This window comes from Spermophilus citellus, assembly GCF_964194105.1.
Source record: "Spermophilus citellus genome assembly, chromosome: 3".
NCBI classification, from domain to species: Eukaryota; Metazoa; Chordata; class Mammalia; order Rodentia; family Sciuridae; genus Spermophilus; species Spermophilus citellus.
In genome coordinates, this window is record NC_138184.1 from 3,514,015 (window position 1) to 3,540,636 (window position 26,622).

At 60.9% G+C, this 26,622-nt stretch overlaps 5 protein-coding genes across 19 annotated transcripts in view; 2 read left to right on the plus strand and 3 right to left on the minus strand.

Annotated features, from left to right (window-relative positions):
- Nucleotides 1-26,622, minus strand: part of MICOS13 (mitochondrial contact site and cristae organizing system subunit 13) — a 92,038-nt gene that overhangs the window by 1,866 nt on the left and 63,550 nt on the right. The gene's annotated exons all lie outside the window — the stretch shown is intronic.
- HSD11B1L (hydroxysteroid 11-beta dehydrogenase 1 like) lies at nt 12-16,219 on the plus strand. Of its 15 annotated transcripts, none has more exons than XM_081284872.1 (9): nt 122-407; nt 966-1,027; nt 2,098-2,212; nt 2,291-2,427; nt 2,944-3,055; nt 3,426-3,517; nt 3,798-3,891; nt 4,035-4,200; nt 4,285-4,994. In XM_081284872.1, the coding sequence occupies exons 3-9, from the start codon at nt 2,140-2,142 to the stop codon at nt 4,475-4,477; spliced, it is 867 nt and encodes a 288-aa protein (XP_081140998.1). In that variant the 5' UTR covers nt 122-407; nt 966-1,027; nt 2,098-2,139; the 3' UTR covers nt 4,478-4,994. The 15 variants fall into 15 exon arrangements, with proteins under 15 accessions (XP_081140993.1, XP_081140986.1, XP_081140987.1 ...); XM_081284868.1 differs by lacking the exon at nt 966-1,027 and adding an exon at nt 1,542-1,611; XM_081284867.1 differs by lacking the exons at nt 122-407; nt 966-1,027 and adding an exon at nt 12-107 and having other exon boundaries at nt 4,071-4,200; nt 4,285-4,964.
- The window catches only part of DUS3L (dihydrouridine synthase 3 like), a 77,218-nt gene continuing 53,485 nt past the window's right edge, over nt 2,890-26,622 (minus strand). The window contains exon 14 of the transcript XR_014020895.1: nt 2,890-2,900. The gene's annotated coding sequence lies outside the window, so the exon portion shown is untranslated. The remainder of the gene's footprint in view (nt 2,901-26,622) is intronic.
- On the plus strand, nt 5,996-6,954 carry RPL36 (ribosomal protein L36). Its single transcript, XM_081284879.1, has 4 exons — nt 5,996-6,128; nt 6,300-6,394; nt 6,621-6,755; nt 6,833-6,954. The coding sequence occupies exons 2-4, from the start codon at nt 6,302-6,304 to the stop codon at nt 6,920-6,922; spliced, it is 318 nt and encodes a 105-aa protein (XP_081141005.1). The 5' UTR covers nt 5,996-6,128; nt 6,300-6,301; the 3' UTR covers nt 6,923-6,954.
- Nucleotides 7,032-26,565, minus strand: LONP1 (lon peptidase 1, mitochondrial). The gene is made up of 18 exons (XM_081284852.1): nt 26,124-26,565; nt 22,875-22,963; nt 22,059-22,178; nt 19,715-19,946; nt 17,953-18,014; nt 17,397-17,526; nt 16,940-17,023; nt 15,824-16,044; nt 13,500-13,638; nt 12,498-12,676; nt 10,638-10,725; nt 10,257-10,379; nt 10,058-10,174; nt 8,933-9,073; nt 8,677-8,842; nt 7,942-8,159; nt 7,696-7,860; nt 7,032-7,382 (listed from the first exon to the last, which is right to left on the minus strand). Exons 1-18 carry the CDS (start codon nt 26,541-26,543, stop codon nt 7,200-7,202), a joined length of 2,877 nt encoding a protein of 958 aa, XP_081140978.1. The 5' UTR covers nt 26,544-26,565; the 3' UTR covers nt 7,032-7,199.

The following is a 26,622-nucleotide window of genomic DNA, read 5'->3' on the forward strand; positions in this document are numbered from 1 at the left end:
AGTGAAGCCTGAGGTGCCCCAGAAAGATGTCGAATCACGAGGGATCCCGAGCCAGCGCAAATGACTGGAAGAGCACGTCTAGAAAGCGGTCGTCACGGCAACGCGAGGCTAGTTCGAGAGAGGCGGGCCCGTAGCACGTGACCGGGCTCGGGGCGTCAGACCTGGGGGCGTGGCGGGGCGGCGGCGAGCGGGAGAGCCCGGCGGAGGCCGTTGCCTGGCAACGCCGGGGCGCGGAGTCCCGCTCACGTCCCCGCCCATAGAAGGTGGGCTCGAAGTCACGTGGCCCCGCCCTACGGGAGGGGGCGCGGTCGGGGTCCGGCCGAGCGCCGCCGGGAAGGTAGGTCCGAGGGTCGTTCACGCCCGGACCCCGGCCCCGCTGGACGGCGGGGAAACTGAGGCCCGAGTGGGTGAGTGCGCGGCTGGGGACACGCAGGGGTCTCACACCCCCCTGTCCCGGCGGGAAGCGAGGCCGGGCGCGGTCGCGGCGCCAGTGCGTTCTGCCAGGTCTGGTGCCCCTTCCGCCCGCTGCGACCCGGCTGCCAGGCCCCCGTCTCCACCCGCCACCGGCCCGCCTGCCTGTCCCTCTGCACCCGCCTCCTTTGCTGGACCAGGGGTGGGAGGAGCCCCCCGGGGCGCTTCGTGCCCCGTCCCTGGGAGTGAGAAGTGGGAGCGCGTGTCGGGCTTGGTGGCCCTGGCTGGGACGGCTGGGGGATCCGCTCCTCTGAGCACCCAAAGGTGCAGAGATAGGCGGTGGGGTGATGGGTGGGCAGCGCCAGACCCGCGGTGAGGGCTTCGGGCCCTCCGGGGCAGGGGGGAGCCCTGGACAGGCTTGCAGCTGCAAGGGGCTCGGCCAGGATGCCTTCCAGAGACCCCTCTGGCTGGCTCCAGGGGGCGGGAAATTAGGGAGAGAGGAGCGGAGATCCGGTTCCCCCAACCCATCATCCCGCCGCTCCCGGCCCTCGCAGCTTCTGGATTTGTGAAGACCCCCGTCCTTGTCCCGTGGACTTCAGAGGATAGCAACCCCAAGGTTGGATGGGCTTGTGGGAGACCGTGGTCCCCAGAACTTGAGGAATCTGGCTTGTTGCCCTCTTCCTCCTTTTCCCCCACACTGAAGGCATGTCTTCACCCCATGAGGGGTACTTCTGTGTCCACCCATCCCCAAGTGTCCAGCCCTCTGGTGTCTCCAGACAGACCTGTCTCTCTGGACTCCTCCAGCTCTTGCCTATCCATTCCCCATAGCACTCCATGTCAACCTAGGGTCTACTGAGCACCTGTTGTATACCTGGCATGGCTTTGGGTACTGAGGACCAACAGCCAGGTGCAGTGGACCATACCTCTAATCAGTGGCTCAGGACCCCGAGGCAGGGGGCTGGAGCTCAAGGCAACCCAGGAACTTAGGTCCTGAGCCATGCAGTGAGACCCTGGCTCAAAGAAGGGAACATCAAAGGGCTGGGGCTGGGGCTGGGGCTCAGTACCAAAACCCAACCAGCCCTACAGTGAGGAACACAGAAGCCGTTGTCTCTCTTCTTCCTGCCCTCAAGGTGTGACCCTCTGGGGGGAGAGGGGGCAGTGAACACACGAACGTGCTTCCAGGCCAGGATGAGTGCGGAGGTGGGGAGAAGACGGGGTCAGGGAGAGGGCCGGGTGCAGCAGCTCTAGGGAGGTGGCTCAGGGTAGGGCATCTCTACAGGAGGTCACTCTTGTGCTGAGACTTGAAAGAAGCAAGAGGCCGATGGCAGTGCCAGCGCAGGGGTCCTGAGGCAGGGTGGTGCCTGGCTGTGGCCGGTTTGGCGAACCGAGAAGAGGCTAGTGGAGTGGAGCAGAGGGGAGAACGATCCTGTCCACACAGCTTTTTGGTCATCAGGATTCTGGCTTTTGTCCTTAATGAAAGAGTTATCAAAGGGGAGGGAAGCTGCGATTTGCCTGTTGGGTGGAGGGAGAAGGCTTTGAGAAGTGGGGTCACTGGAAAGTGGTCCCGAGTTCAGGTGGAGGATAGTGGGGGGCTGGACCAAGTGGTCGCCATGGAGGGGGAGAGGAGGGGCAGGTCCAGGGCCACAGTGTTACCAGATGCTCATCAAATGAAGGCCCACCAAACAGGTGTGGCTGCGGCCAGCCCCTCCCTGCTCAGGCCCCCAGGCCATGAAGGTGCTGCTCCTCACGGGGCTGGGGGCCCTGTTCTCTGCCTACTACTGGGACGACAACTTTGAGCCAGGTGAGCGCCCAGGGTGCGGGGAGGGAGGAATCCCGCCGGCTCTGCCCTGCCCCTGCCTGACCCCCCTGCTCACTGCAGCCCGTCTCCAGGGAGCCCGCGTACTGCTGACCGGGGCTGCGGGCGGCGCTGGTGTTGGTGAAGAGCTGGCCTATCACTACGCCCGCCTGGGCTCCCACCTGGTGCTCACTGCCCAGGCCGAGGCCCTCCTGCAGAAGGTGAGCCACCCCATTTCCAGATGGATGGCTGGGGGCTTGTGAGGAGAAAGAAGACCTAAGTTTGAACTTCTGTAATGGGCTTCCTATGTGACCTTGGGAAAGTCGCCTAACCTCTCTGAGCCTGGAGACACAGACCTTCCCTTGGGTTCTGGGTTGCGCTGAGCACAGTGAAGGAGTGGAAAGCAGGAAGTGCCCTTCAGGAAGGGGAGTACTGAGTGTTCCCGCCGTGCTGATGGCCAGGGTCTCCAACCCAAAGGCCCGGGGCCCTCCCTAGCAACAGCTGTTAGTGCTTGGGGGAATGCCCGAGAGAAACCAGAAATCAGAAACGTGTGTGGAGTCCCCGGGGACTTGGGTGTTGGTGAGTGGCTCTTTTTAGCCCGCAGTGTGAAGCGTTGAGAAGGATGCCCTTGGGACCTGAGCTCAGAATAGAGGCGGGGCTTCAGGTGGGATCCTCCGTGTGGCCGGCAGGGGGGGCGGCTGGGGAGGAGAGGCCCACGGGCAGCTCTGGCCCCCCAGGTGGTGGGGAACTGCCGGAAGCTGGGCGCCCCCAAGGTCTTCTACATCTCCGCGGACATGGCCTCCCCCGAGGCGCCCGAGCGCGTGGTGCAGTTTGCGCTGGACAAGCTGGGTGAGGGGCGGGGCCTGGAGTCTGGAGCAGAGTACCCTGGCCTGAGCCTTAGGGTCGGCGGAACTGGGGTGGGGTGCCGTGGGGGCGGGTGTCTGGGGGCGGAGACTCGCGGGGCCTGGGGCGCAGCCAGGGATGGAGGCTTACCACTAGGGGGCGAGGCTCACTACCAGGGGTGGAGGCCCACTACCAGGGGCGAAAACTTGCAGGACGCCAGGAGAGTAATGCTTTGGTCTCCCGGGTGGGGGGTGCTACCTGCCGCGAGGACCTCGGCGCTCCGGACCGAACCCCACCCGTGGCGGGGCGGGGATTCGTATAGCCCAGCGGGCAGGGCCTCGGGCCAGCCCTACGCTGACCAGCATTTCTGGGCCAGGGGGTCTGGACTACCTCGTGCTGAACCACCTCGGCGGCATTCCGGCCGGCATGCGGGCCCGCAGCGCCCAGGCCACGCACTGGCTGGTGCAGGTGCTCCCCGAAACCGGCGGCCCTGCCCCTTCTCGCCCTGCCCTCCGCCCGAGCGCGCCTATCCCAGCCCAGGGCTCCGCCCCGCGTGCAAAGGCGCTGCTCCCTCCTCGGCTCCTCCCGGGGGATGTCCGGGCCCCGCCCCTTTGGGTCCTAGGCTCCGCCCCTCCTGGCCTTGGCTCCGCCCTAGTATGGAGCCCGTACCCCTCCACCTGTGTCCTCGGGCCCCGCCCGTCGGGCCGGGCCCCGCCTCTGCCCTGTGACTCGCCGTCGCCGCCTGCAGGTGAACTTCCTGAGTTACGTGCAACTGACCAAGTTGGCGCTGCCCAGCCTGACTGACAGCAAGGGCTCCCTGGTGGTGGTGTCCACGTTGCTCGGTGCGTGAATGTGGCTCTAGCTCTTGGGGGAGGGGCTTGGAGAGGACGGGCTTCGTGCGGGAGAAGCGGAGGGGCGGGAAGGCTCCCTGGAAGAAGAGGAGCATCTTGTGGCCCCCCCAGCAGCTGCCCTCCTGCGCCCCTAGGCCGTGTGCCCGTGTCCTTCTCCACCCCCTACTCAGCGGCCAAGTTCGCGTTGGACAGCTTCTTCGGCTCCCTGCGGAGGGAGCTGGATGTTCAGGACGTGAATGTGGCCATCACCATGTGCGTCCTGGGCCTCCGGGATCCGGCCTCCACTGTGGAGGGAGTCAGGTGAGGCCTGGGTGTGAGCAGGGAACCATCGGTTGGTTGCATGCCGTGGGAACCCACCGCAGTCCCTACCATCTCCCTCCCTAGGGGTGTCATGAGAGCCAAGGCGGCCCCGGGACCCAAGGCGGCCCTGGCTGTGATCCGAGGTGGCGCTACACGAGCCTCCTGTGTCTTCTACCCGTGGCGCTTGCACCTGCTCTGTCTGCTGCGAGGCTGGCTGCCGCACCCGAGGGCCTGGTTCATTCGCCAGGACCTCAACATCTCTGCAGTTGCAGCCTGAGTCCCCTGGGGCTCCTGTCTTCCCAGACGGGAGGTACCATCCAGCTGTTCCTGGAGTCCGGACACTGACAAAGACATCTCCGAGAGGGTGGCCGGAGTCCAAGATGGAGTCATCAGAGCAAAAGCCAAACAGAAGAATATCTGCGGGCACCTGGAAACAAACTGCAGTCTTGGAAGGCAGCAGCCCAGACTTGGGGTTCTTGGAGGTCACTGGTGACATGATCATTGCTTCCATTGTGCAAATAAGAAACAGTCTCCAGAAAAGTGATGCTCCCTCCCCAGGTCGCCTGAGGCGGATGCCCTGAGTCACCTCTGGGAGCCTCTAAGTCTCAGTTGATTCTTTCCACTGATTCCAACTGGGAGCATTTCCCACCCCCAGCTAGGGTGTCTGGTACTCTTGACACCTGCGGTCCACCTGATGGCCAGGTGGGAAGAAGAGGAGAAGAGCATATTCTGGGCTAGACTCAGCCTCCCGTTTCATAATAAAAGGTCTTCCCTTGCTTATGTATATATATCTATTCAAATTCCTTTTGCCTTCCAATTTCTAGGAGCCGGGAGAGGGGCTAGAACTATCAGCCTGTTTTGTAGGTGGAGAAATGGAGACAGACAGGATGGGCTCCCCTCAGGAAGTCAGTGGGAGAGGCAGGGGCACTGATGGACCTGCGGGACTTGGTTGCAGCGTCAGCAATAGTGTAACCGGGCCCCACGCCCTTGAGGTCAAGGATCTTAGGCCTTGCTGTTGGAGTTTGGTCTTACAGTTGTTCCCATTCTGAGGATGACGCTGTAGCTTAGGGAGGTTGGGCTAATGAGGGCCACAGCTGCACATCTGTCAGTTAAAAACGGACGCTCCTCAAAATGGAAAGCCAGTGCTACTGGTATAAAGCAATTGTAAAAAATAACTGGCATGGATACAATGTTACAAAAAGCTGCTACTGTGGGCTGTCCAGGGCTCTGTCCAAGAAAGACTGTCCTCGTCACACCAGTCCCAAACTGAGGCTGTCTCTTAGAGACAAGTAAGATTGACAAAAGAAGGGGTAAAAGGGGTGCGGAAATGGGCTGGGGATGTGGCTCAAGCGGTAGCGCGCTCGCCTGGCATGCGTGCGGCCCGGGTTCGATCCTCAGCACCACATACCAACAAAGATGTTGTGTCCGCCGAGAACTAAAAAAATAAATAAATATATATTAAAAAAAGGGGGGGCGCGGAAATTAGAACTTCTAGATCTTGTTGTTTCCACCACCTGATTCAAGGTTGTTCAGCAGGCATCCCTCGGCCTGGCATCCCGGCACGACCTTACGTCACGCCAAATGCCACCAGGAGGCACTATGACCACACCATTCGTGAAATCAATAAACCCGTTGATGGAGGTTTCTTCGTGCCACCTTACATATGGAAAAACTGGGGGGCCTGGGAGGTGAAGTTGCTGTGTCCGGGTTAACCAACAAGCTGCAGCTTCGAACTCAGCGGCCTTTGGGGCACCACAACCACTTCCGCTGGTCCCGGGGTCAACGCGCATGCTCAGGGAGCCTCCGGACGCCAGGGGGCGCGCGCGTTGTTCTTGCCTCTCTGGTCCGCGCCTCCAGCAGCGAGTAGATATCCCAGAGTTCCGTGTGGCGCCGGCCCTTCCGCTCCGGGAGCCATTGGAGAGCAGCAGGTGAGTTCGTTCGCGCCTGACTCTTCATCCTTCGCCATCCGGGCCCCCAGGCCTGCTGGGCCGGTTGGAGGGTGGCTGGGCCCGGCGAGCGTGCCCGAGGAAGCCGCGGCGCGGGGTGGCGGGCGCCTTGCCGGGACTCACCCCAGCCCTTCTCCCCACCGCCTCCCGCAGCCATGGCTCTGCGCTACCCCATGGCCGTAGGCCTCAACAAGGGCCACAAGGTGACCAAGAACGTGAGCAAGCCGAGGCACAGCCGCCGCCGCGGGGTGAGTGCTGGGAGCGGCGGGGCCTTCCGGGCAGAGGCGCGAGCCCTGGCGGACCGCGTCGGCGCGAGGCTCGGGTGTGCACGGGCTTGGGCCCTGGGCCGGGGACCGCCGTCCCGTGTCGCGATACTGTGGACGGCAGCCGGGGGCAGGCAGGGTGAGGGCTGGAGTGCAGGGGGCCGGGTGCGCCCCGGCCCGGACCCGCGCTGACGGCCGCCCCTGCCCCCAGCGCCTGACCAAGCACACCAAGTTCGTGCGGGACATGATCCGGGAGGTGTGTGGCTTTGCCCCCTACGAGCGTCGGGCCATGGAGCTGCTCAAGGTCTCCAAAGACAAACGGGCCCTCAAGTTCATCAAGAAAAGGGTAGGTGGGCTGCTAAGGAGGGTGCGCCGCGAGGGGACCCGGGGCGCAGGCTGATGGGTGGCCTTCTTGCCGCACAGGTGGGAACACACATCCGGGCCAAGAGGAAGCGAGAGGAGCTGAGCAACGTCCTGGCCGCCATGAGAAAGGCAGCTGCCAAGAAGGACTGAGCCCCCTTTCCTCAATAAACCATCCCAGAAAACCATGGCTCCTGCGTCCTGGTGTGGGGGGTCATCTGCTGGGGGCAGGCAGCTGACACAGAAGCAGGTAGCCAAGTGGTCCTGGAAATGCTCTTTAATCATGATCGTACCAGTCTCCATGATCAAGCTATAAGGACCTGGGACCCAGGTCACCTGGCCAAGCCAATGGGTGGGTGGCTTTGCTGCCAGGCCCAGCGTCCTTCCCCAAGCGTACAGTTCAGTCCAGTCCAGGCTGGGCCTGCTGCCATCACCGCTCCACAGCCAGGGCCTCAGCCTGCTGCCCAGTGCAGGAGAAGGCAATGTCGAAGACCTCCCGGTAGTGCTCCACAAAATGCACCTCCAGGCCCTCGGTGATGAAGGCCGCCAGGTCGTGAAAGTCCTTCCTGTTCTCCGAGGGCAGGATGATGCACGTCACCCCAGCACGCTTGGCCTGGAAACAAGGATGCTGAGTGCCAGGTCCAGGACCCTGAGCCCCCCATAGCCTAGGGAGGTGGTGGTCCCTTGTTTCTGGATCATCTGGGACACACCCATACCCCCCTGCTCCACACCAGCCCCACCTCATGATACCTGGGGCAGGGGTGCCAATGGGAGACCCCACACCAATAGGGACTGTCTAAAACAGGGCTGGAGGAGCAGCTGGGACAGCCAGCTCAGTTGGGCTCTGGGTCCAGGAGGCCACCCTGCCCAATAGGTGTGATGGAGTGGTGGCCACGGCCTGTCCCGTGGAGGGTCTGGGAACTCACTGCAATAGTCTTCTCCTTAATGCCACCAACGGGCAGGATCTTCCCTGTGAGGGAGACTTCACCAGTCATGGCGAGGTTCTGCCGGACAGGCTGGTCCATGGCCAAGGACAGTAGGGCCGTGACGATGGTGCACCCAGCACTAGGGCCGTCCTTGGGGGTGGCACCCTGGTAGGAGACATAGGTGGGCAGGTGGCCACTGTTGAGGGTGGCAGGAGGGGTCTTGGGGTGGTAGAGGGGAGAGCTCACCTCAGGCACATGCAAGTGGATGTGGGAGGTGACCAGGTACCCATTGCTGGGGTCCTGCTGCATCAGGAAGGCCCTGGCGAAGGTGTAGGCTATACGTGCGCTCTCCTTCATCACCTCCCCCAGCTGGCCCGTCACCTCCAGACTGCCATCCTGGTCCTCCTTGTTGCCCTTGAATGGTGGCCGCCTCAGGGATGTTTCAATAAACAAGGTGGATCCTCCTGGGGGAGGGGGTGGAGCCTGTGACCACCAGTGGGTCCTGAAAACCTGCCTCTGCCGCCTACTGCTTCCAGGGAGGCAGGTCATGGATGGCCCAGAGCCCACCTCTGCAGAGCACTAACTTAGTGGACACAGCCTGAGCAAGCAGGGTCCTAGCCACTCGGAACCTCCTTTGCACAGCCCAGAACCTGCACCCACCCGTGGCCAACCCCGGCCCTCCCTCTCTGCCCAGGGTTATGAAGACTCCCCCCCCCGGAACCAGTGCTGCCCTCAGCTGGCACCCACAGGCTGCCCTGCTGCCAAGCATAGCCCACTCCCCAGCTCCCTGTCCTTAGGTCAGGGTGGGCTCAGACTGGGGGCTGCCCCCACCCTCCCAGGTGTCGCCACACTGCTGGCTGCCACACCTTTTTTCTTGCTTAGCTCTGAATCCCTGGGCTTCATTCCACATGGTCCCTCAGGGGGAAGGTGTTCAAAGGGATGGTGAGCTACAAGCCCTTGCAGCCCTGGGGTCCAGCTCACCCATGGCGGTCCAGGCCAGGCCCATGACCACACCCGGCGGTGTTACATCGTACATGCGCTCCACTGTGAACACGGGCTTCCCCACAAAGTCCTGCAAGTTCTCAGGGGTCACCTCCACAGACTCGGCCTCACCGCTGACAATCTTGTAGGCCGACTTCCGCAGCACCTGGGTGGACAGCGGGGTGCAGGTGGGTGGCGCGGGGTGGAGGGGCAGAGCGGAGCAGGAGCAGGGCCAGTGGGCAGAGTTGCTGCTCACCTTCTCTACCTGCTTCTGTAGGTTGCGGACGCCACTCTCCCGGCAGTACTGCTTGATGAGCAGGGTCAGCACATCTGAGGACAGCCTGGCCTTGCTCTCGTCCAGGCCACACAGGGTGCGGGCCTGAGGCACCAGGTACCTCTACAGGAGGAGTGCTGTCAGGGCCCAGAGTGGCCCAGGACCTCAGGCCCCACCTACCCACCTGGGGCCTGGCTGGCAGATGAGACCAGCAGGCACTAGCAAGCGGGGTTGCAGGTGCCTGGCCCTGCAGAGGTCACATGCCCCCGTCCTGTCCTTCTTATGCTACTGCATCAACACAGACCCTCTTGCTGTCCCAGTCACCCTGTGTGCCACTCCCTACAGGAAAGCCCCCGGGTCCCCTGGGGTCACCCCACCACTAGACTTGAGTGTGTGAGGCTGCTGACTGCCCGCCTCAGCGAACAGGAAGATGGGGTCACAGGTTCCAAGGTCACCCAGAGCCCAGCACAGTGGCCCTAAGCTCTGGCAGTGTGGCCTAAGACATCTGAGACACAGCACATTCATCCTACCCTGGGGTTGGTCCCTAGACTCCTGAGGGGTCCTATGCTCCTGTCCTCCAGCCCCAGACACTGAAGGCTCAGCAGGGCAGGGGGAGGACACTGGGGCTGGGGAGGGGAGAGGCCCCGCAGCCTTTCCAGAAAGCATTCGGAGATCCTGCTCCAGGTGGAACCAGGCGCCTCAGAGGCCACTGTGCCGCTGGGGACCACCCAATCTAGGCTACCAAAGCACCCAGGCCTTGCACGTCTCTGGAAGGCAGGCGTCTCTGTGTGACCTCAGGGAGGGGATGCTAGAGTGGCTCCCGCCACCGCACAGCGTGACCCCGAGGTAGGAGAGTGCTCCAAGGACACCTGTGCCTGAATTCCTTTCTTTCTTTCTGGCCTCATCTACCTACCGCTGCGCAGGCTACAGTGCCCCTCCCCAGGGCCACATCTGCCCTGCAGTCCCGTGAGTGGACTTCTGCAAAGCGGGCCACTGCAGGCACCAGGCCCAGCAGCTGGCGGCACTGAGGTAGGTTTGCAGAGCCGAGACCCAAGCAAGGCAGCTCCTGCCTCTGAGCCGGAGGCAGCAGGGACGGCTGGCCCTCACCTCCGCAATGGCCAGTTTCTCCTGGGCCACGTAGCCAGACACGTTGATCATCTCCATGCGGTCCCTCAGCGGCTCGGGGATGGTCTCAGTGACGTTGGCCGTGCAGATGAACAGCACCTGGGGAAGGTGGTCAGGTGTTGCCACTCCAGGGGGCCTGGCCAGCCCCCGCCCCGCGAGCCCCAGGCAGCAGGACACGCACCTTGGACAGGTCCACAGGCACGTCCAGGTAGTGGTCCAGGAAGTTGGCATTCTGCTCCGGGTCCAGCAGCTCCAGCAGTGCTGAGGAGGGGTCCCCCTGGTAACCCCGGCCTATCTTGTCCACCTGGAGTGGCAGAAGGCAGGTGGCACTGGCACTTTGCCCCACTCCTGTGCCACTCAGGACAGCAAGGGGCAAGAGGGACACCTTCCCTCTATCAGAGCCAGTGTCACTGAGACGGTCCCACTAGGGTGGATCCCCCACAGTGACAGCACTCCCTGGTCTGGGCACCCTGCACCCTGCACTCTGCAGCGTGTGTGCCGGGGAGTGAAGGGTGGGCCGCAGCACGGCCGGGGCGGCTGGAGGGCGAAGCCCGGCACACACCTCATCTATCAGGACCAGGGGGTTCTCCGTCTTGGTCTTCTTCAAGCACTGGATGATCTTCCCGGGCATGGCCCCCACGTAGGTCCGCCTACAGGGGGGGGGGGGGCAAAGCTGGGTCAGGAGCCCAGGAAGGCCCCAGGGCCTCAGCACACCCTGCACTCAAGCAATGAGGAAACCACCAGCCGCCGCCGCCGGCAGCAAGAACACACAGTCACCCCTAACCTGCCTCGCACCGGAGCCGGAGACGCAGGTTCTCCAGCCAGACACGAGTGGCCTGGACCACAGGGCTACCTGGGTCCCCCCAGCAGCTCACAACTCCTACCCAGATGCCGAAACTCGGCTTCATCCTGGCGTGGCAGACCAGCCCCATCCGAGTCTTCCTAAGGGACAGCTGCAAGGCCAGCTCTCCATGACCTGCACTACAGGTACACGAGGCGCGTCCCCAGGCCTGGCCACAGCCCAGCGCCTTCCCTCCAGGGGCTTCCTGATAAGGTAGCTACTTGCTCTGCCTAGGAACACGTGAGACAGGAGTCCTGCGCGAAGGCCCAGCAGGGCAAAGCCCAGGGAGGCAGAGGAGGATCATGGGGCACAGAGACCCCACCTGCTGGGAAGGGGAAAGCGGGCTGGGGTGCCGGGAAGGCCTTGTGGGATAGGCAAGAAACACTCAGGGAGAGGCTCTGAGCAAAGGTGGAGAGGGAGCCAATGGGGTCTGGAGGAGCAGCTCTCCAGCCGAGGGCACGGCTCACGCAAAGGCCCTGAGGCAGGACCAGGCTGGCGTGTTGGAGTGAGGAAGTGCTGGGGCAGGGGGAGGGGGCAGGGAGAGGACCGGACAGGGTACAGGCCTGTGGTCCTCCAGGAAGACTTGGGCTTTGATCCAGAGGGAAGTGGGAGCTGTGGGCCTGCTGCTATGACAACGTATTTTAGTCCAGCTATCAGTGTCCTGTCCTTGTCCTTGCCTTGGAACCCAGACTGACGTCGTCACAGAAAGCCTGCCCTTCTATCCTCAGCCCCTCTTGTGTCCTCCGCTCCACCTCAGAGGACGCCCACTGGCTCCTCTGCTCCGCCAAGGTCTCCTCACCCCCAGGGAGTGGCCTCAGCCTTGCAGGCACCCCCAGGAAGGGCACACTCGGCCTCCTGGTACCCGCTCCTGCAGCCTGCTGTGGCTCCTGTCCCCTGCTTTCCTAGAGCCCCCTGCCCCACAGTGAGGCTGCCAAGCATGCCCATGAGCCTTGGCAGCCAGACATGTCAGCACTGGGAAAAAAGATGTCACCTCCTCAACAGACTTGACTCTCTTCCTTGCTGTGGTGTTGGGGATGGGGCCCCAGGCCTCACGCTCACCAAGCTCTGTAAACAGCAAGGCCAACCTGGAGCACATGCTTGGCTCGCACCAAAGCTACAGCCAAGCTTCTCCAGAACCACGGCCTAGAGGCTGGGGTGGCAGGAGGCCCTCAGAGAAAGCAGCACCCTCACTGCGCACCCAAGGCCACAGCATGCAGTCACTGGACACGGTTCCAGCCCCAGCCCTGGGCCTGAAGGCAGGAGAGAACAGGCAGGTGCTGTCCCTGGCACCTGCGACTCCGCCCCAGCTCCCTGGGAGGTACAGCTGGGCAGGGCGCAAGGCTACCCAGGGACTCTGCCTAGAGCACCAGGGAATGGGATGCCAGGACACCAGTTGCAACTGCGGGGCCTCTGACGAGCCTGGCCAAGAGCCTTGGGGGGGGGGGAGAAGTGGGTGTGGGGCCAAAGCCGCCAGCTGGACTTGTGGGACCCGCCCACTTCCAGACACACTCTAGCGGCCACCCAACAGGTAGCCAGGGGCAGAAGCACGAGGTGAGTACAGGGGAGGTGCACCAGGCCCACCTGTGCCCCTTGATCTCGGCCACGTCGGTCATACCCCCGACACTGAAGCGGAAGTACTCGCGGTTCAGGGCGCGGGCGATGGAGCGGGCAATGCTGGTCTTGCCCACGCCGGGGGGGCCGTAGAAGCAGAGGATCTTGCCCTGGGTGGAGCCGCGGAGCTGGCTGACGGCAATGAACTCCTGCAGGCAGAGGGGGGCTCAGCAGGGCTCGGCCTCTCCCCAGGAGTGGAGCAGGTGAGCAGCTCTCCCTCCCCGTCTCCCCAGTGCCTGGGGTTCAGGAGGGCGTTGGGCTTGTTCCAAGGGCTGGCTGGAGCTGCCATCAGCCCCAGGAAGGACAGCACATCCAACTGGACGACCAGGTGCCAGACTACAGGTGCCCAGCGGCACGGCAAGTCTGGCTGCACCCACCCCACACACCCACCTCCCTCCGGCTCCTGTTCTGTCACCCCTCCTGTCCAGTTTCTGTTGCCCCCAGTGCAACTTTTATCCCCGTGGCAAATCCATGAGCCCTCCACGGTGGCAGGGCCAGTGGCCCAGGGCCCCCGCCCCTCAACATCACTAGCCCCCACCAGCACCCTCAAACCCTTACCAGGTGGCCCTCATAGCACAGGGCCACGAGACCATGGCAATCCTCGCTCCCCAACGTGCCCTGGGAACCCCAACCAGGCACCCAGGACGTGGGCCAAAGGTGCCTGGTGGGGGCAAGGGCCAGGAGTGCTGGTGTGATGTGTCCTCTAGAGCCCACCACTGGACACACGAGCTCTGTGGTCACATGGCAGCAGGTTTGGGGTGGGGCCTGGCGAGGGCAGTACTGGCCCAGGAGAGGAAGAGGTCTCAGCTGGCCGCCTCCTACCACAGAACCGAGGCCAGCACCACGCTCAGGGCCCTCCCAGTCTCCAGGACTGAGCCAAGTCAAGTCCTGTCCCTTATAAGTCCCCGTTCCTGGAACTCAGCCTTGGCATCAGACCAGGAGAGCAGTGGGGCCCCCTGTGCCCGGCCTCACCAGGATGCGCTTCTTGACGTCCTCCATGCCGTAGTGGTCCTCCTCCAGCACCGCCTGGGCGCGGGCCAGGTCCAGATTCTCCTTGCTGCACTTGCCCCAGGGGATGGACGTAAGCCAGTCGAGGTAGTTTCGGGTGACACTGCCACGACAGAGCCTGGTGAGTGGGGTCCCAGTGCCCCAGCCTCTGCTGCAGCAGCCGCACGGCTGTGCGGGTCCTTCATACCCCATGCCGTGCCCACCATGGGCGATGTGGGCTCACACAGGGCAGCGCCCCTGGGCGGTCAATGCCTTGGAAAGCCATCGTGGTGGGGACTTAGGGGTCTCTCTGCTCCTGGGACAGGGGCCCTGCCTGCTCTACTTCTCAGCCAAACACCGGATGCGCAGCAGAAGGGCCTGAGATCTAATGTGCATCACAGCCACGTTGACCTTCTTGTGCCCTCGAGGCCAAGACTGAGGGAGATGCACAGAGGGGACAAGGCTTAGGACGGGGGAGAAACTGGACCCAAAGCTTTGGGTGGAGGAGAAGGCCAGGGTTACTGCAGGCTGGGAGGGCCACCCAGACTGACCCGGAGTTGGGGCTGTGCATCTCTGGATGGCAGCTGCCCTGGGCCATGAGCACGTGGGCTAGGGGGAGGTGGAGACCTCTTAACTTTGGGGAAGAACTGCCATCAAGGAAAGAAAGGTGTTGGGTAACTTAGGGACGTGCTGCCACGAAGACCACCCTCTGGGGCACGGGTTGCCCAGATCAATGGCCCATTGGGCCCCACGCCCGGGGGATTCACATAAGGACAACCAAGCCCAGTGGGAGGACGTCACCAGGCAGTGCCACAGCCAGACTCGGGCTGAAGGAGCCTCAGGCAGCTGCAGGTGTCCAGGCTGAACAGCAGCCAGAGGCCTGCTGTGGGATGGGGCACCAGGGCCTGGCGGATGGTGCCTCAGGAAGGGCCCAGCCAGGTCAGCAAACAGAGCCCCAGAGCCCCGCACAGAGTCTGCCGCGCACACTGGCGCACATCCGGAAGGGAAGGGAGCTCCAGGCCTGGAGGGCTGGTCCCCGAGTTTCCAAAGCCCCTAGGAGGACACAGCACTTGCAGGGGGACAAATGGCTTCCAAAACATCCACCCCCCCACCTGTGAAACATGCCGCCTCCCAGCAGTCCTGCAGAAGGGCCCCAGAGGGGACACTCTGGGCCATCTGAGACCCAGTGTCACCAGGGGTCCTTAGGAGTGAGGGAGCAGGAGGTCAGAGCCTAGAGGGCTCTGTGCTGCTGGCTCTGCAGATGGAGACGGGCCCAGGAGCTCCTGGGAGGCTGGGGACTCTAGGAGCAGGAAGAGGCAGGACGCAACTCTCCCAGGGCCTCAAGAGGGACCAGCCTGAGAGACCTCCACTGGACTCCCGCCCCAGAACTCAGTGGTGTGCTAGGTCTTCTTAAGGCATTGTCATCTTAAGGGACTGTCACAGCAGCAGTGGGACATTTAGATGCCACCCCAGAAGCAGGAGTTGGGTGCTAAAGCTCCAATGCCTTCCCAAGTGTTCCGGGCCAGGGGATCTGGCCCAGTAGCCAAGACCCCCAGGACTGGGTGCCTGCCTGGGTCTGGCCGCCTCTGAAGAGCTGTCCCAGAGCCTCGGGAGGCCGAGGCAGGACTGCCAGGTTCAAGGCCAGCAACAACTTAGGGAGACTGTCTCCAAAAAATAAACAGGTCTGGGAGAGAACTCAGCTGTACCATGACCCTGGGCCCAATCCCCAGTACCACCGATGAGAGCTGTCCCAGGGCCTCAGCCCTGCCACCAAGCCCACTGACACGTCCTTGAGGCCAGCCTCTCCCCTCCTGGGAGCAGCCTACTGGGAAGCTGGGTTCCTGGGCCACAGGCAGAGGGAGCTGTGCAGGGAGGGGCCAGGCAGCGCGGCTGTGCGTGGCAGGCGTGGTACAGCGTGGGCTCCTCGTGGGCTCCTCCAGCCCCGTAGGCTTTCCCCACTTGCGACAGTATTCGAGGAAACAGGCCCGGCAAGGTCAGGGCCACAGGAAGACCTGGCCATTTCCTGGCTGCTCTCAGGGGACAGAAGCAGAGGTGGTCTTGGGGTAATGGCTCTAAGCCAGGCACCCCTGCCCTCAATCCTGTGGTCACCTCCCAGCCCAGGGCCCTGATCACCAAGCCCCAATCTGCTCATCTGCACAATCAGAGAGACGGTGGCAGTTCCAACCGGGACAAGGAAAGCGACACACCTGGAGCCTCTCCACACACTCTCTGTGACAATCTACCGCAGACACCACCTCCTGGCCCACCCACTGCTGGGGATCGAGGTCTGCGCGGAAGGCGGCGCTCACTTAAACTCCGACGAGTGGTTGTCCAGCAGGCCCAGCTTGCTCAGCTCCTCGTCCACCACGTCCATGACGTGCTTGGGCACCACCAGCTCCTTCAGCCGCTCACGGAACTTCTCTTCGATGGCGTCCTTGTCCTCCTTCTCCAGGCCCAGCTCCTTCTTGATGATCTTCAGCTGCTCCTGCAGGAGGTACTTGCGGTGGGTCTGCTTGATCTTCTCCTCCACCTGCAAAGACACGGGGGGTGGGACTCAGGGTGGCGGCAGGCGGTCCGCCCGCGCTCAGGACTCAAGAGCCCGAGTGCCAGCCCCATGCCATCTCTCCTCTGTGCACGTGGTGCTGGGGTGGGACCCAGGCCTGGCATGTGGCAGGCGAATCCTACACTGAGCTGCACTTGTCAAGACTTGGGGTCTTGCTACTGCTGCCCAGGCTCCCTTTCCCCACAGGGGCACTGCCACGCCCAGCCCCTCCTGTGCTTAACCCGGTGTCCCCCAGCGCAGCTCCTGGTGAGCACTGATGCCCCAGGAAGGCTGGCTGGCTGGCCTCCCCGCTTCTCAGACAGGGCAGAGGCCCGCGTTGCTCAGCCCACCGCCTACTGCCCTGCTTCCTGTGAGAGCTGCCCAATATTCAAGGCTTCCCAGATCTAGGCGGGAGTGAATTCTACCTAAAACTAAGTGGGAAAAGCGGGTCACACCAAAATACCACCGGGGCTCCAAGAGCGACGTCCAGGCCGGCCAAGGGTAGGCTCCAGGGCCTCCGAGGACCCAGCACAGGTGCAGTCTGGCCCCTCCCAGCCTGGCTCCCACCTGCAGCCGGCACTGGGGGTGGGGCGTACAGAAACTCTCACCAGGACCTGGAACAGACCTGGGACAGACCTGGGACAGCTCTCATTCTCTTGGGCTCATGACTCTGGGACGGTTTCACAGGCCAGAACAATAAAAGGCCCAGAGCTTATGGACCTTGAGTCAGAGTCGGCCAGATGCAGTGGCGCCTGAGTTCCTAGCGACTTGGGAGGCTGAGGCAGGAAGATCAACTGAGCCCAGGAGTTTTCAACCAGCCTGATGACTCCCTCTGATGACCCGGTCGCCCGTCTTCCCCGGGGCTGCCAAGCCGCTGGCTCACCTCCCGTCCAAGGCGCTGCTGCAGCTTGCTCAGCTCGAACTCCTTCTTCAGGAGGGAGAGGGCCTTGTACAGCCGCCTGGGGATCTGCCGAGAGAGGGAGGACAACCTCATGGCCAGGAGTCGGCCTGCGCATGTGCAGGGTGGCGACAGCAACACCCAGAGCTGCCAAGAGAGGGAGGAAGCTGCCCACGCCTCCCCGACACACAGCAGTCTTGAAAACGCCTTCCTGACAAGGCCCGGGGTCTGCGGCCACATGCCCAAGACGTCCACAAGGGTGCACGTCCACAGAACGGCAAAGGCAGGTGACACCTGAGGACGTGACTGAAGGCAGGCTGACTCGCCAGTGGCCCACATAGACCCACAGAGCCTGCTGACCGCAGTCACCTCACAGTGCTGAGCCCGGAGGCTGCCCGGCGCCCAACACTGCACAGGCACAGCCAGGCAGGAGGTCACTCACGTTGGTCTCCTCCAGGACATCCTGCAGCTCGTGGGACTCAGCCCCAGTCAGCGCAGCACCCATGTCGCTCAGGTAGATGGGGTTGTCCACCACCCGCTGGCCTGCCTGCATCATCTGCAGCACTGACTCCCTGCAAAGGACAAGGGGGGACATTGCCACAGCAGCCAGGCCTTCACCCTCACTGCACTGTTGTCCCCAAAAAGGCCTAGGCCTTCCCGTCCTACTGCCTAGTGCCGCCCCTCCACGGCCAGAGCCAAGAGGGCCTGCTGTGCCCCAGCCTAGAGCTCCTGCGGCCCCCTGCAGCAGGTGGTGATCCGCCCCCATAAGACTCCGCCCTCTCCTCCAGAGGATTAGAGCACAGGCTCCAGGACACACCAGGAAGGGCAGGAAGGGGAAACACCCCAGGTCTCAGGTATAGGGTGTCCCCTGCACAGAGCAGTCCCTGTGTTCTGCAGGATGGCCCTCTTGGAACGCCCCTGCCACCCGCTGCATAAAGGGCCTCAGGCAGGCCCAGCATGACCCCAGGGCACGCCAGCCACTCACGTGGGGGACAGACCTGTAGAGGGGGTTCAAAGCGATGATGTCACGGATGGTCTTCACAATCTCAGCGGTCAGGGCCTGGTGAGTGTAGACGGGGCAGTTGCATGGGCCTGGTAGCCAAGGCCAGCAGGGGGTGTGGCCCAGGAGCCCCGCCCACCCGCCACTCCATCAGCTCCCTGTCCACTGAGGCTAGATCTGGGCTTGGAAACCAAGGAGACCCACATCTTAGTGAAAGACGTTCACTTTCAAGGAGTGAAAGCTAAAACCAAAGCCTGTCTCCTCAGACCCCCTGAGCTTGGTCCTCAGAATAGGCCACCTTGGGAGGAAAGGGTGGGGCCCATCTCGGCCTCCTGCACCTGAAGCTCTGTGCTCCTCACCCTCACCCACACTACAGCCTATATGCCACCAGGGCTCTCGGCCCACCACACCCTGGAACCTCGCACCAGGCTCTCTCCAGAGACAGGGGCCCTCCGCTGTGGGCGTGACAGAGGCCCGTTTTCCTTCTTGCCAACTCTGGAAGCCATGGGAGGCCAGTGTCACTGCTGGAGCATGAACCACACCTCACTTGTTCCCCAAAGGCCACAGGCTCTGAGCAGGGCATAGCCCATGAGCACACAAGTGGCCTGCAGGGGCTGCCAGTCACCTGTATGACGTCCAGCCTGGCCTCCAGTCACTGGTGTGGCCCTGACCTGAGTTCACCTCTGCAGCTCACTGGAGGCCTCCTACCCATCACCACAGCACTGTGAGGCCCGCCCGGCCGGCCCTGCTGCACATTCCCAGGGGACACCAATACCACGCTCTCCACTGCAGCAGAGCCACCGGCCAAGCTTTTTTTTTTTTTTGTTACCAAGGACTGAACTGGGCTCCAGCAGCCCAGGGGTGCTTAGCCACTGAGCCACATCCCCAGACCTTTTTTATATTCTAATTAGAGACAGGGTCTCACTGAGTTGCTTAGGGCCTTGCTGAGTTGCTGAGGCTGACCCTGAACTTGTGATCCTCCTGCCTTAGCCTCCGGAGCTGCTGGGATCACATCATGGGCAGCTCTTTAAGTTTAAATAAGTGTAAGTAAGTTTTCACCTCCTGTCCTCAGCCACACCAGGTCACTGAAAGCCCGTTTCCACCAGCACGGGTCTCAAGGGCCTCACGTGGCTCTGTGCATGGATCTGTCTACCCAGGCCAGCACAAGTGCAGCACCCACAGCCAACAGCACGGGTTGATCCCGCACTGCTAGGAGAAGCCCCCGCATCCTCAGCAGAGCCTCAGGGGACACAACCACAAAGGGCCCAGACCATCCCTTGTGGCCCCACCTGGCTCATGCTGTCCTTAGGGAGGCAGCCAGTGACATGAGGCACACCCCTAGAGTCACATACACCCCAGCCTTTCATTAGCTTGCTAAATGGCCCTGCCCCCAGGGACATCGAAGGCTGGCTCTTGGCACAAAGAAGGCGGCAGGACTGTCAGGGTCTGGGGCCTGAGGGCCAAAGGCTGATTCTTTCCTATGGAGCACCCAGGGGTCCCCTGCTTGGAGGGTGGAGTGGGGACAGAGGTGCTCTGGTGGAAGCTGGAGACTCCTGCAGGGTGGACTCGAGCTGTCTGGACGCGGGTCAAAACCTGCCCCCCCTGAGAGGAAGGCCTGGCTCAGCCTTCACCCTCTGGCCCAGTTCCACCAGAGGCTGCTGGGAGGAGCGTGTGCTGCTCACTCCAGGGCGGGCCTCCTGCGGGCCTGGCCCAGGGGCAGGCAGCAAGTCCTAGAGGGAGACCCGCAGGACAAGACTCACTTTGACTTCTTCAGTGACCTGGAAGTCCTCGTGGACGACGTTCTCGACCTCCACCATGAGCACCCCACTGGAGGAGCCCGAGGTGGGCTCCGGTGCCACCTCCAGCTGGGGCTTGGTGCCCAGGTCATCCTCCGCCTCCTTCTTGCCCCGCTTGGGCTTCCGCCGGGGCTTCTGCTTGTTCTCCACCTCTGGCTCCTCTGGCTCCACCTCCAGCTGCCTGTTGATATGAATCCTGGGAAGGGAATGAGGTGGAGGCGAGGCTGAGGCAGTGAGCCCAGCACCTCAGTCAGAGGCAGAGTGGACACAGGCTCCTTGTGCTAGAGGCTGAGCTACTTTCTCAGAGGCCCAGAGACGGCCCAGGACATCCAAGGGAGTCAAGCCCCTGAGTCTTTGGGATGAAATGCCAGCTAGCAGGGCACAGGCCCCTCCCCAAGGCCATGCACCATGACCACACCCCCGCCCAGGGGTTTCTTCATTCCCTTCCACCTCAGTTGGAAGAGCATCTCTACAGCCACCCCCCAACACCCCCTTCCAGATGAATGCAGTGTGACTCAGAGCTTTCGTCTGTCCTCCCTCCTGTGCCCATTTTCTGCATGCAGCCTAGCACCAGAGACAGGCCCTCAGTGTGAGATAAACGGAAATAAGCCTTTGGCCTCGAGGGTCTCTCCTCCGCCACACTGGGTAGTAGCAGTACCTTCCTCAGAGGGTGGCCTGAGAGCCTTCTGGGATGTAGTCAGAGCCTGGCTGACACTGGGCCCCTGACAACCGGCCTCTGATGTGCCCAGGACAGGCCCCAGGGTGCTGGGCAAACCTCAAACCTCAGGGGCTGGCAGGCCTGCTTCTGTAGGGTTCCCTGCTGCCCTTCGGTGTCCCCAGGCAGCTGGTCCCACCCCCACACGGATTTATCCCTTGCATAAAAAAGTGCAGCCATGCATATCCTCCCAGAGACTGAGAACACCCAGCAAAATAACCCTGACAGCCTGCGGGGTGCAGGCGGTTTCCTCTGCTTTGATTCATTTCCACTGCATCTATTCCTTCCCCTGGCCCAGGAATCCCTCCAGGGGCAGAGGCAGCAGCTCATCCCTACCCCAGGAGCAGAGGACAAGGGCCTGGGAGCCTGTGGCAGTGGGACACCTCCAGCATGTCTCAGAACCAATGCCTAGTCCTTCCACTGACACAAGAAAAGCCTCTCTAAGAACAGGGAGGGCCCAGGACTGGAGAGGCAGCTCAGCAGGCAGAGGGCCCGCCCCGCACGCACAGGGCCCTGGGTCCAACCCCAGCGCCACCAAAAAAGAGAGAGAGAGAGACACACACACACACACACACACAGAATAAAGAGAACAAGGAAGACTCCAGGCTCAACAGACTCTAAGAGGGGCCCAACGGGTGGCTTTTTAGAAACTCACTCGCCGAGACCTTTCCCGCAGGGACCTGGGTGCAGGGCTCTGAGGAGACACATGCTCCAGAAGGATGCTCCCGGAGCACACCAGCCTGCTTTTCTTTTTTGGGGGGTGGGGGGGAGGTACCTGGGATGGAACCCAGGGACACTCAACCACTGAGCCACATCCCTAGCCAGGCTAGCATCTTTTTTTATTTTTTAGTTGTACGCAATACTTTATTTTGTTTTGATGTGGTGCCGAGGATCAAACCCAAGGTCTCGCACGTGCTGGGCAAGCGCTCTACCGCTGAGCCACCACCCCAGCACCACCCCTCAGCATCTTTTGACCTCTTGATTGATCAGCCAAACTTGCAATCCTCCTGCCTCAGCCTCTCAAGTTGCCGGGATTACAGATGTTCTTGAGTGACTGGTAATGACCAAAAGGCTAAGCAGGTTATGAAGGTTTTACGTGCTCCTCAGCAGGATACAGGCAGGTGCTCCTACTGAAAACCCATTGCTGCAAACGTTAAGCAGGGGCTGGGTGCGCTCAGTGGTGAAGCACTTGCCCAGATGTGCGAGGCCCTTGTTCCACCTTCAGCAGAACCACACATTCTCACACTCACACAACCAGTGACAGAGGCACTTTAAGCTGGGGGCCACGTGTATGTCCGGTCAGAGAAGTGGTGGAACTTGCCAGCTATGGGCACTTGCTGGTAGGCACAGGCCTAGGCACCTGGAGGAAAGGCTCTCCCACCTGCCAGCATCTGAGACAGCTTGCTACTCTCTGTGGTGACAAACCTCAGCCTTTGTCCACTGCTTTGCTCTTAGTGCTTATAATGAATCTGCATAAGGCTGATTGACAGGGTGGATCCATGCAGGGACCGGGCACTCCAGGGCTGCTCTTTGTACCTGCCTCATGTGCAAGGGTCCCACATGAAAAAGCCCCTTGCTGGTCAGCTCACACACCTTCTGTGTCCTGTGACGATCATGCGCAGCTTATCTCCAAGGTCCTGCATCTCGTGGATCTGGGCAAACGTCCCCGTGTGGTAGATCTCCTCCAAGCTCTCGACCACATCGGCCTCATTGCTGAGGGACAGCAGAAAGGTGCATGAGCCGAGCTGCAGGGCGCACAGCGTCAGGGAGGTGTGGGATAGAAGGGCCCTGCCAGCGCCCTGCCGGCACTTTACAAACAGTGGCCTGGGGCTAGGGCATGGCTCAGTGGCACAGCACTTGCCCAACACACGGGAGGCACTGGATTGGAGCCTCAGCACCACATACTAAATAAAATAAAGGCATTCTGTCCATCTACAGCCAGAAGAAAAAAAATTAAAGCAAAAAGCAGAGTGGCGCCCTGGGCTCCCACAGGGTGACCTCCACAGGGCAGCTCCTTGCCAGCTCAGAGCTGAGGAAGGGCTCTCTTCCACTCTCCTTTAACTTGGAAGAGACCTCCGGCTGGCTCAGCACTCGAGCAGCCTCCCAGGTGCCTTTTAACACTACAGGTCCTTGAAGCTAGATCCCTCATCTGGACAGTTTGCAGAGATTCCCTGCTCGGTGCTAGGGTGGAGCCAGGCGCGGCCAGCACTCTTCACAGAGCCCGGGAGCTCAGTGCAGGAGCCACCAGCGGAGTCCTCAGCTGCGACTAGAGAGGCATTCTGCCCAGCCCTTAGCTGGGGCTCCTCTTAGGTCAAGGGGAAAGGTCCATGCTACTCTACATAGCAGGACCGCAGGGAGCCAGGCGCCAAGGCCCCTTCAACAAAAGAATGAAGGAAAAATGCCACTTACTTGTCATCTCTCTTTAGAAAGACGCCGACATATGGCTGGGCAAGACGGACTTTCCTTCTCAACAGCTCAACCAACTTCTTATTTTTAACCTAGCATGACAACAACCCGAGTGAAATGCAGGGCAGGTCTTCTACTGACACTCGACAGTTTTACTCTCTACGGACATGCTAACCTGATTCAGGACACTAATCAACATGGTCCAGGAATCCGGACCAAAAGGACAGGGCTGGGGTTACTGGAAGGGGATGGGGCAGAACAGTATTACCTAGTGCAGTGGTCCCTCCCACGTTTCCGAAGAAAATTCAGGGGCTGGGACTCAGTGGTAGAGTGCTTGCCTAGCATGTGTGAGGCACTGGGTTTAATTCTCAGCACCTCATATAAATAAATAAAATAAAGGTCCACTGACAACTAAAAAATATTTTTAAAAAAAGTTCAAAGTAGACAAATGACCAGAACCAAGAAATTGCTTTAGCATCCCACTCAAAAAGCTATTTCAGGGCTGGGGTTGTGGCTTAGTGGTAGAGCGCTCGCCTAGCACATGTGAGGCCCTGGGTTCAATCCTCAGCACCACATATAAAATAAAGATATTATGTCAATTACAACTAAAAAATATTAAAAAAAAAAACTGTTTCAGTGGCAAAATGGCTGAGTTTGAAAATCATAACCATTCTGCTTTTCTTAATGTCAGGACAACATATGTGGAGGTCAAACGTGGCCTCTGCACAGGCCACACTCTCACAGGAACTATCTCCTCATCCACCTGTGCTAGTCATGTTCACACCCCAGAACCACAGCACTCTTGGTGTCATCCCAGGGGCGGGCCAGGGCTCCACTGTCCTCCAGGAAACATCTGGCTGGCAGGGTGCAGCCATCTGAGACTCAGCTGATTCCCTCCACTCATTCCTGGCCAGATCTTAGTTAATGAACCTTAAGCTTTAACAGGCACCAGAATCAGTTGCAGGACTGCTTAAACTGTCAGCGGGGCCCCAGCTATGCAATTTCTGATCCAGGAGGCCTGGGGTGGGCCCCAGAAACAGCGTTTCAAACTGACTGCCAGGTGACACTGAAGCTGCTGGCCCAGGGACCACACCGAGGACCAACAGAGGCTCTTGTCTTGTGGTGGGAACACCTGACTCTGTAGATTTATTTTTTAATTTTATTTATTTTATTTTTTATTTTTTTGCAGTACTGGGGATTGAACCCACTGGTCCTCTACCAGTGAGCTACATTCCCAGTCCTTATTATTTTCTAGGGCAGGATCTCACTAAGTTGCTGACGCTGGCCTCAAACTTGCAATTCTTCTGCCTAAGCCTCTGAGTAGCTGGGATTTCAGGCAAGACTACCACATCCAGCTTAGACATACTTTTTCTGGGAAGAAAGTGTGTAGTATCCAGTAAGAGGATGCAAGACCCCAAAATTAAGAAAGGCTGCTCCACATTCAAAGGCCACCAATTAGGAGAGAAGCTATTAGAGCAAGTAGTATTAACTACAAAATCAAGCATAAACAGTTTTGCTAACAGGTTCAGAAATGTTTATTGGGTCCCAAAGAAGCCACCCCAACTTCTCCCCTGCCATCGGCTGACTGCTACACCCTCCACACCTCTCTCTCCATCCCCGTGGCAGAATCCTTGTTATTTCCAGGGTAACACCGACAGAAACACTGACGACCAGGTCTCCTAATGCAGTCCACAGTGACTTGTTTGGCCCTCCTGGCTAGCTCCAGATGGGCACAGGACTTTCCTGAGGAGTCATCTCTCTGCTGGGATACTGGGGCAAAGGGCATCTGTCATTATGGGGTGGGAGGCAAGCCTGGTGAACAGTCCTGGCCCCAGAAGCCTGGGAAGATAAGGAGGACAGCTGGGGGTGGGGTCAAAGCTGGGCCAGAGGCCTTCAGGGAGGAGTTCTGAAATGTCACCAACATCTTCCATGTGCACCTGCCACGGCACTCGTAGGAGGAGGAGTTGCTACATAACTTCTAACTTCCTCTGGGTAGCAAACTGCAGCAGCAGCATCTCACTACTGAGGCAAACTAAGTGCCAGACACAGATCCAAATCCTTGACACAGAACTTCATATAAGTCCCACAACAGCTCCAAGCAGTAAGATGCTACTCTGATGTCCATTTCACAGACAAGAAAATCAAGGCCTTGAAGAGTAACTTGAAGAGTAGTGGGGCTGGAATGACTCCTTGGGGTCTGGCTCTGGTGTGTGCCCCAGAAACCATTACTCAATATCAAGGAAGGGTCTTGAAAAGGAGCTCAGACACACAGAATTGGAGAGGGGCTTCATCTGTCCCTCCCGACTCGTGGGCTGCTGCCTCTCTGCACTGCCCTTTCCCCTTCCAAGCGATCCTTGGGATTTATTTATTTATCCAGACTCTGGAATGTGAACGCAGAGGCTGACTCACTGTGTGACCCTGCTTACACGATTGACTGATAACCTTTCTCCTCCCTGGACTTGAGCTCCCACTGATTTTAAAGGGGAGGGGGTGGTAGGTGGGGGAGAGGCATTTGGGTTCTTCCCACTCTGAAAGCTGAATGACAAGGGCCTCCTGCAGCCACTGCTTTCTCCCTCTTACATCACCCTGCTCCTTCCCGCCCCCTTCATGGCTCTTCCTCTGAAAGGACCTGGTTTACTGCCTCTTCCACCTCCACATCTGCTCCTCAGGCCAGATGTTCACCGCTGCCTTCCTCTGCCTGCCCCGTGGCAGTCATCAAGAACACTGCTGAATGAATAACTCAGTCCTCCTTCCCCTCCCTCAAGCCTCTTTACCATTCCTCGCTCTATTATTCCTGGCGATCACTGCTGCTTATTTCATCCTCACAGAAGGTCAACTCCACAGGCCGGGAATCTAAAACTACCTGACAGAGCACAAGCAATCAAGAAATGGTTGTTTAACGAGGAAATGAATCCTGATCCCAAAGAGGTTCCTAAACTGTCACGCGAGGGAGTTACAGAAGAGTAAGCAGGCTGCAATACTGCCTCTGGTCCGCCCGGCCTTCCATCACCAGGACTCGAAGGGAGTCCTAAGCTCACGGAGCCCAACTCCTCTAACAAACCCAAGGAACTCAAAAGGGTGAGGCATTTGCTCAGGAGCACGCCACCAGTGCCGCGCGGACGGGACTCCAACTGCAAACTCTGAGAAACTTCGGAGAAAGTTCTGCGGCCTGAGGGCGCTACGCGATCCCTCGATCCAACCTGTCACTTGCAGAGGCGGGGAAACCAAGGCCGAGGCGGGGGCTCCCATTACCTCGATGATCTTGATAAAGCGCGGGAACACGGGGTTGCGGGTGATGGCGATGAGCGGCAGGTGCGGGAACACGTCCGGGATCGTCATGGGCGTGAGCGCGGTTATGACCGGGCCTTCCCCGGCGCCTGCACCGCCCCCTGCGCCTTCCTCCCCGCCCCCGTCGGCGGCATCCTCGCCGCCCGAGAATGCCCCGCTGCCGCGGCTGTTCGCTTCCCAAAGCCCTCGCCACTGGCCGGCGGCTGCCGGGCCTCGGCCCCAAAGCGCCCAAGGAGGCGAAGCGTCGCAGGCCCTCCGGCCTTTGGGCAGCCACGCGCCGGCCGCGGTCGGGCCCCTCCCCCCGGCGGCGGCCAGCAGCGGCCGGCGCAGAGCCCAGCACCGCGCCGCGCGCCACAGCCGCACGTAGCCTGTGCTCGCCGCCATGGCCCGGCCATACTGGGGGCGCGCGGGAGTTGCGTCATTTCCGCTGTCCGGGCCGCGGCGCACGTGACGCCAGGCGCGT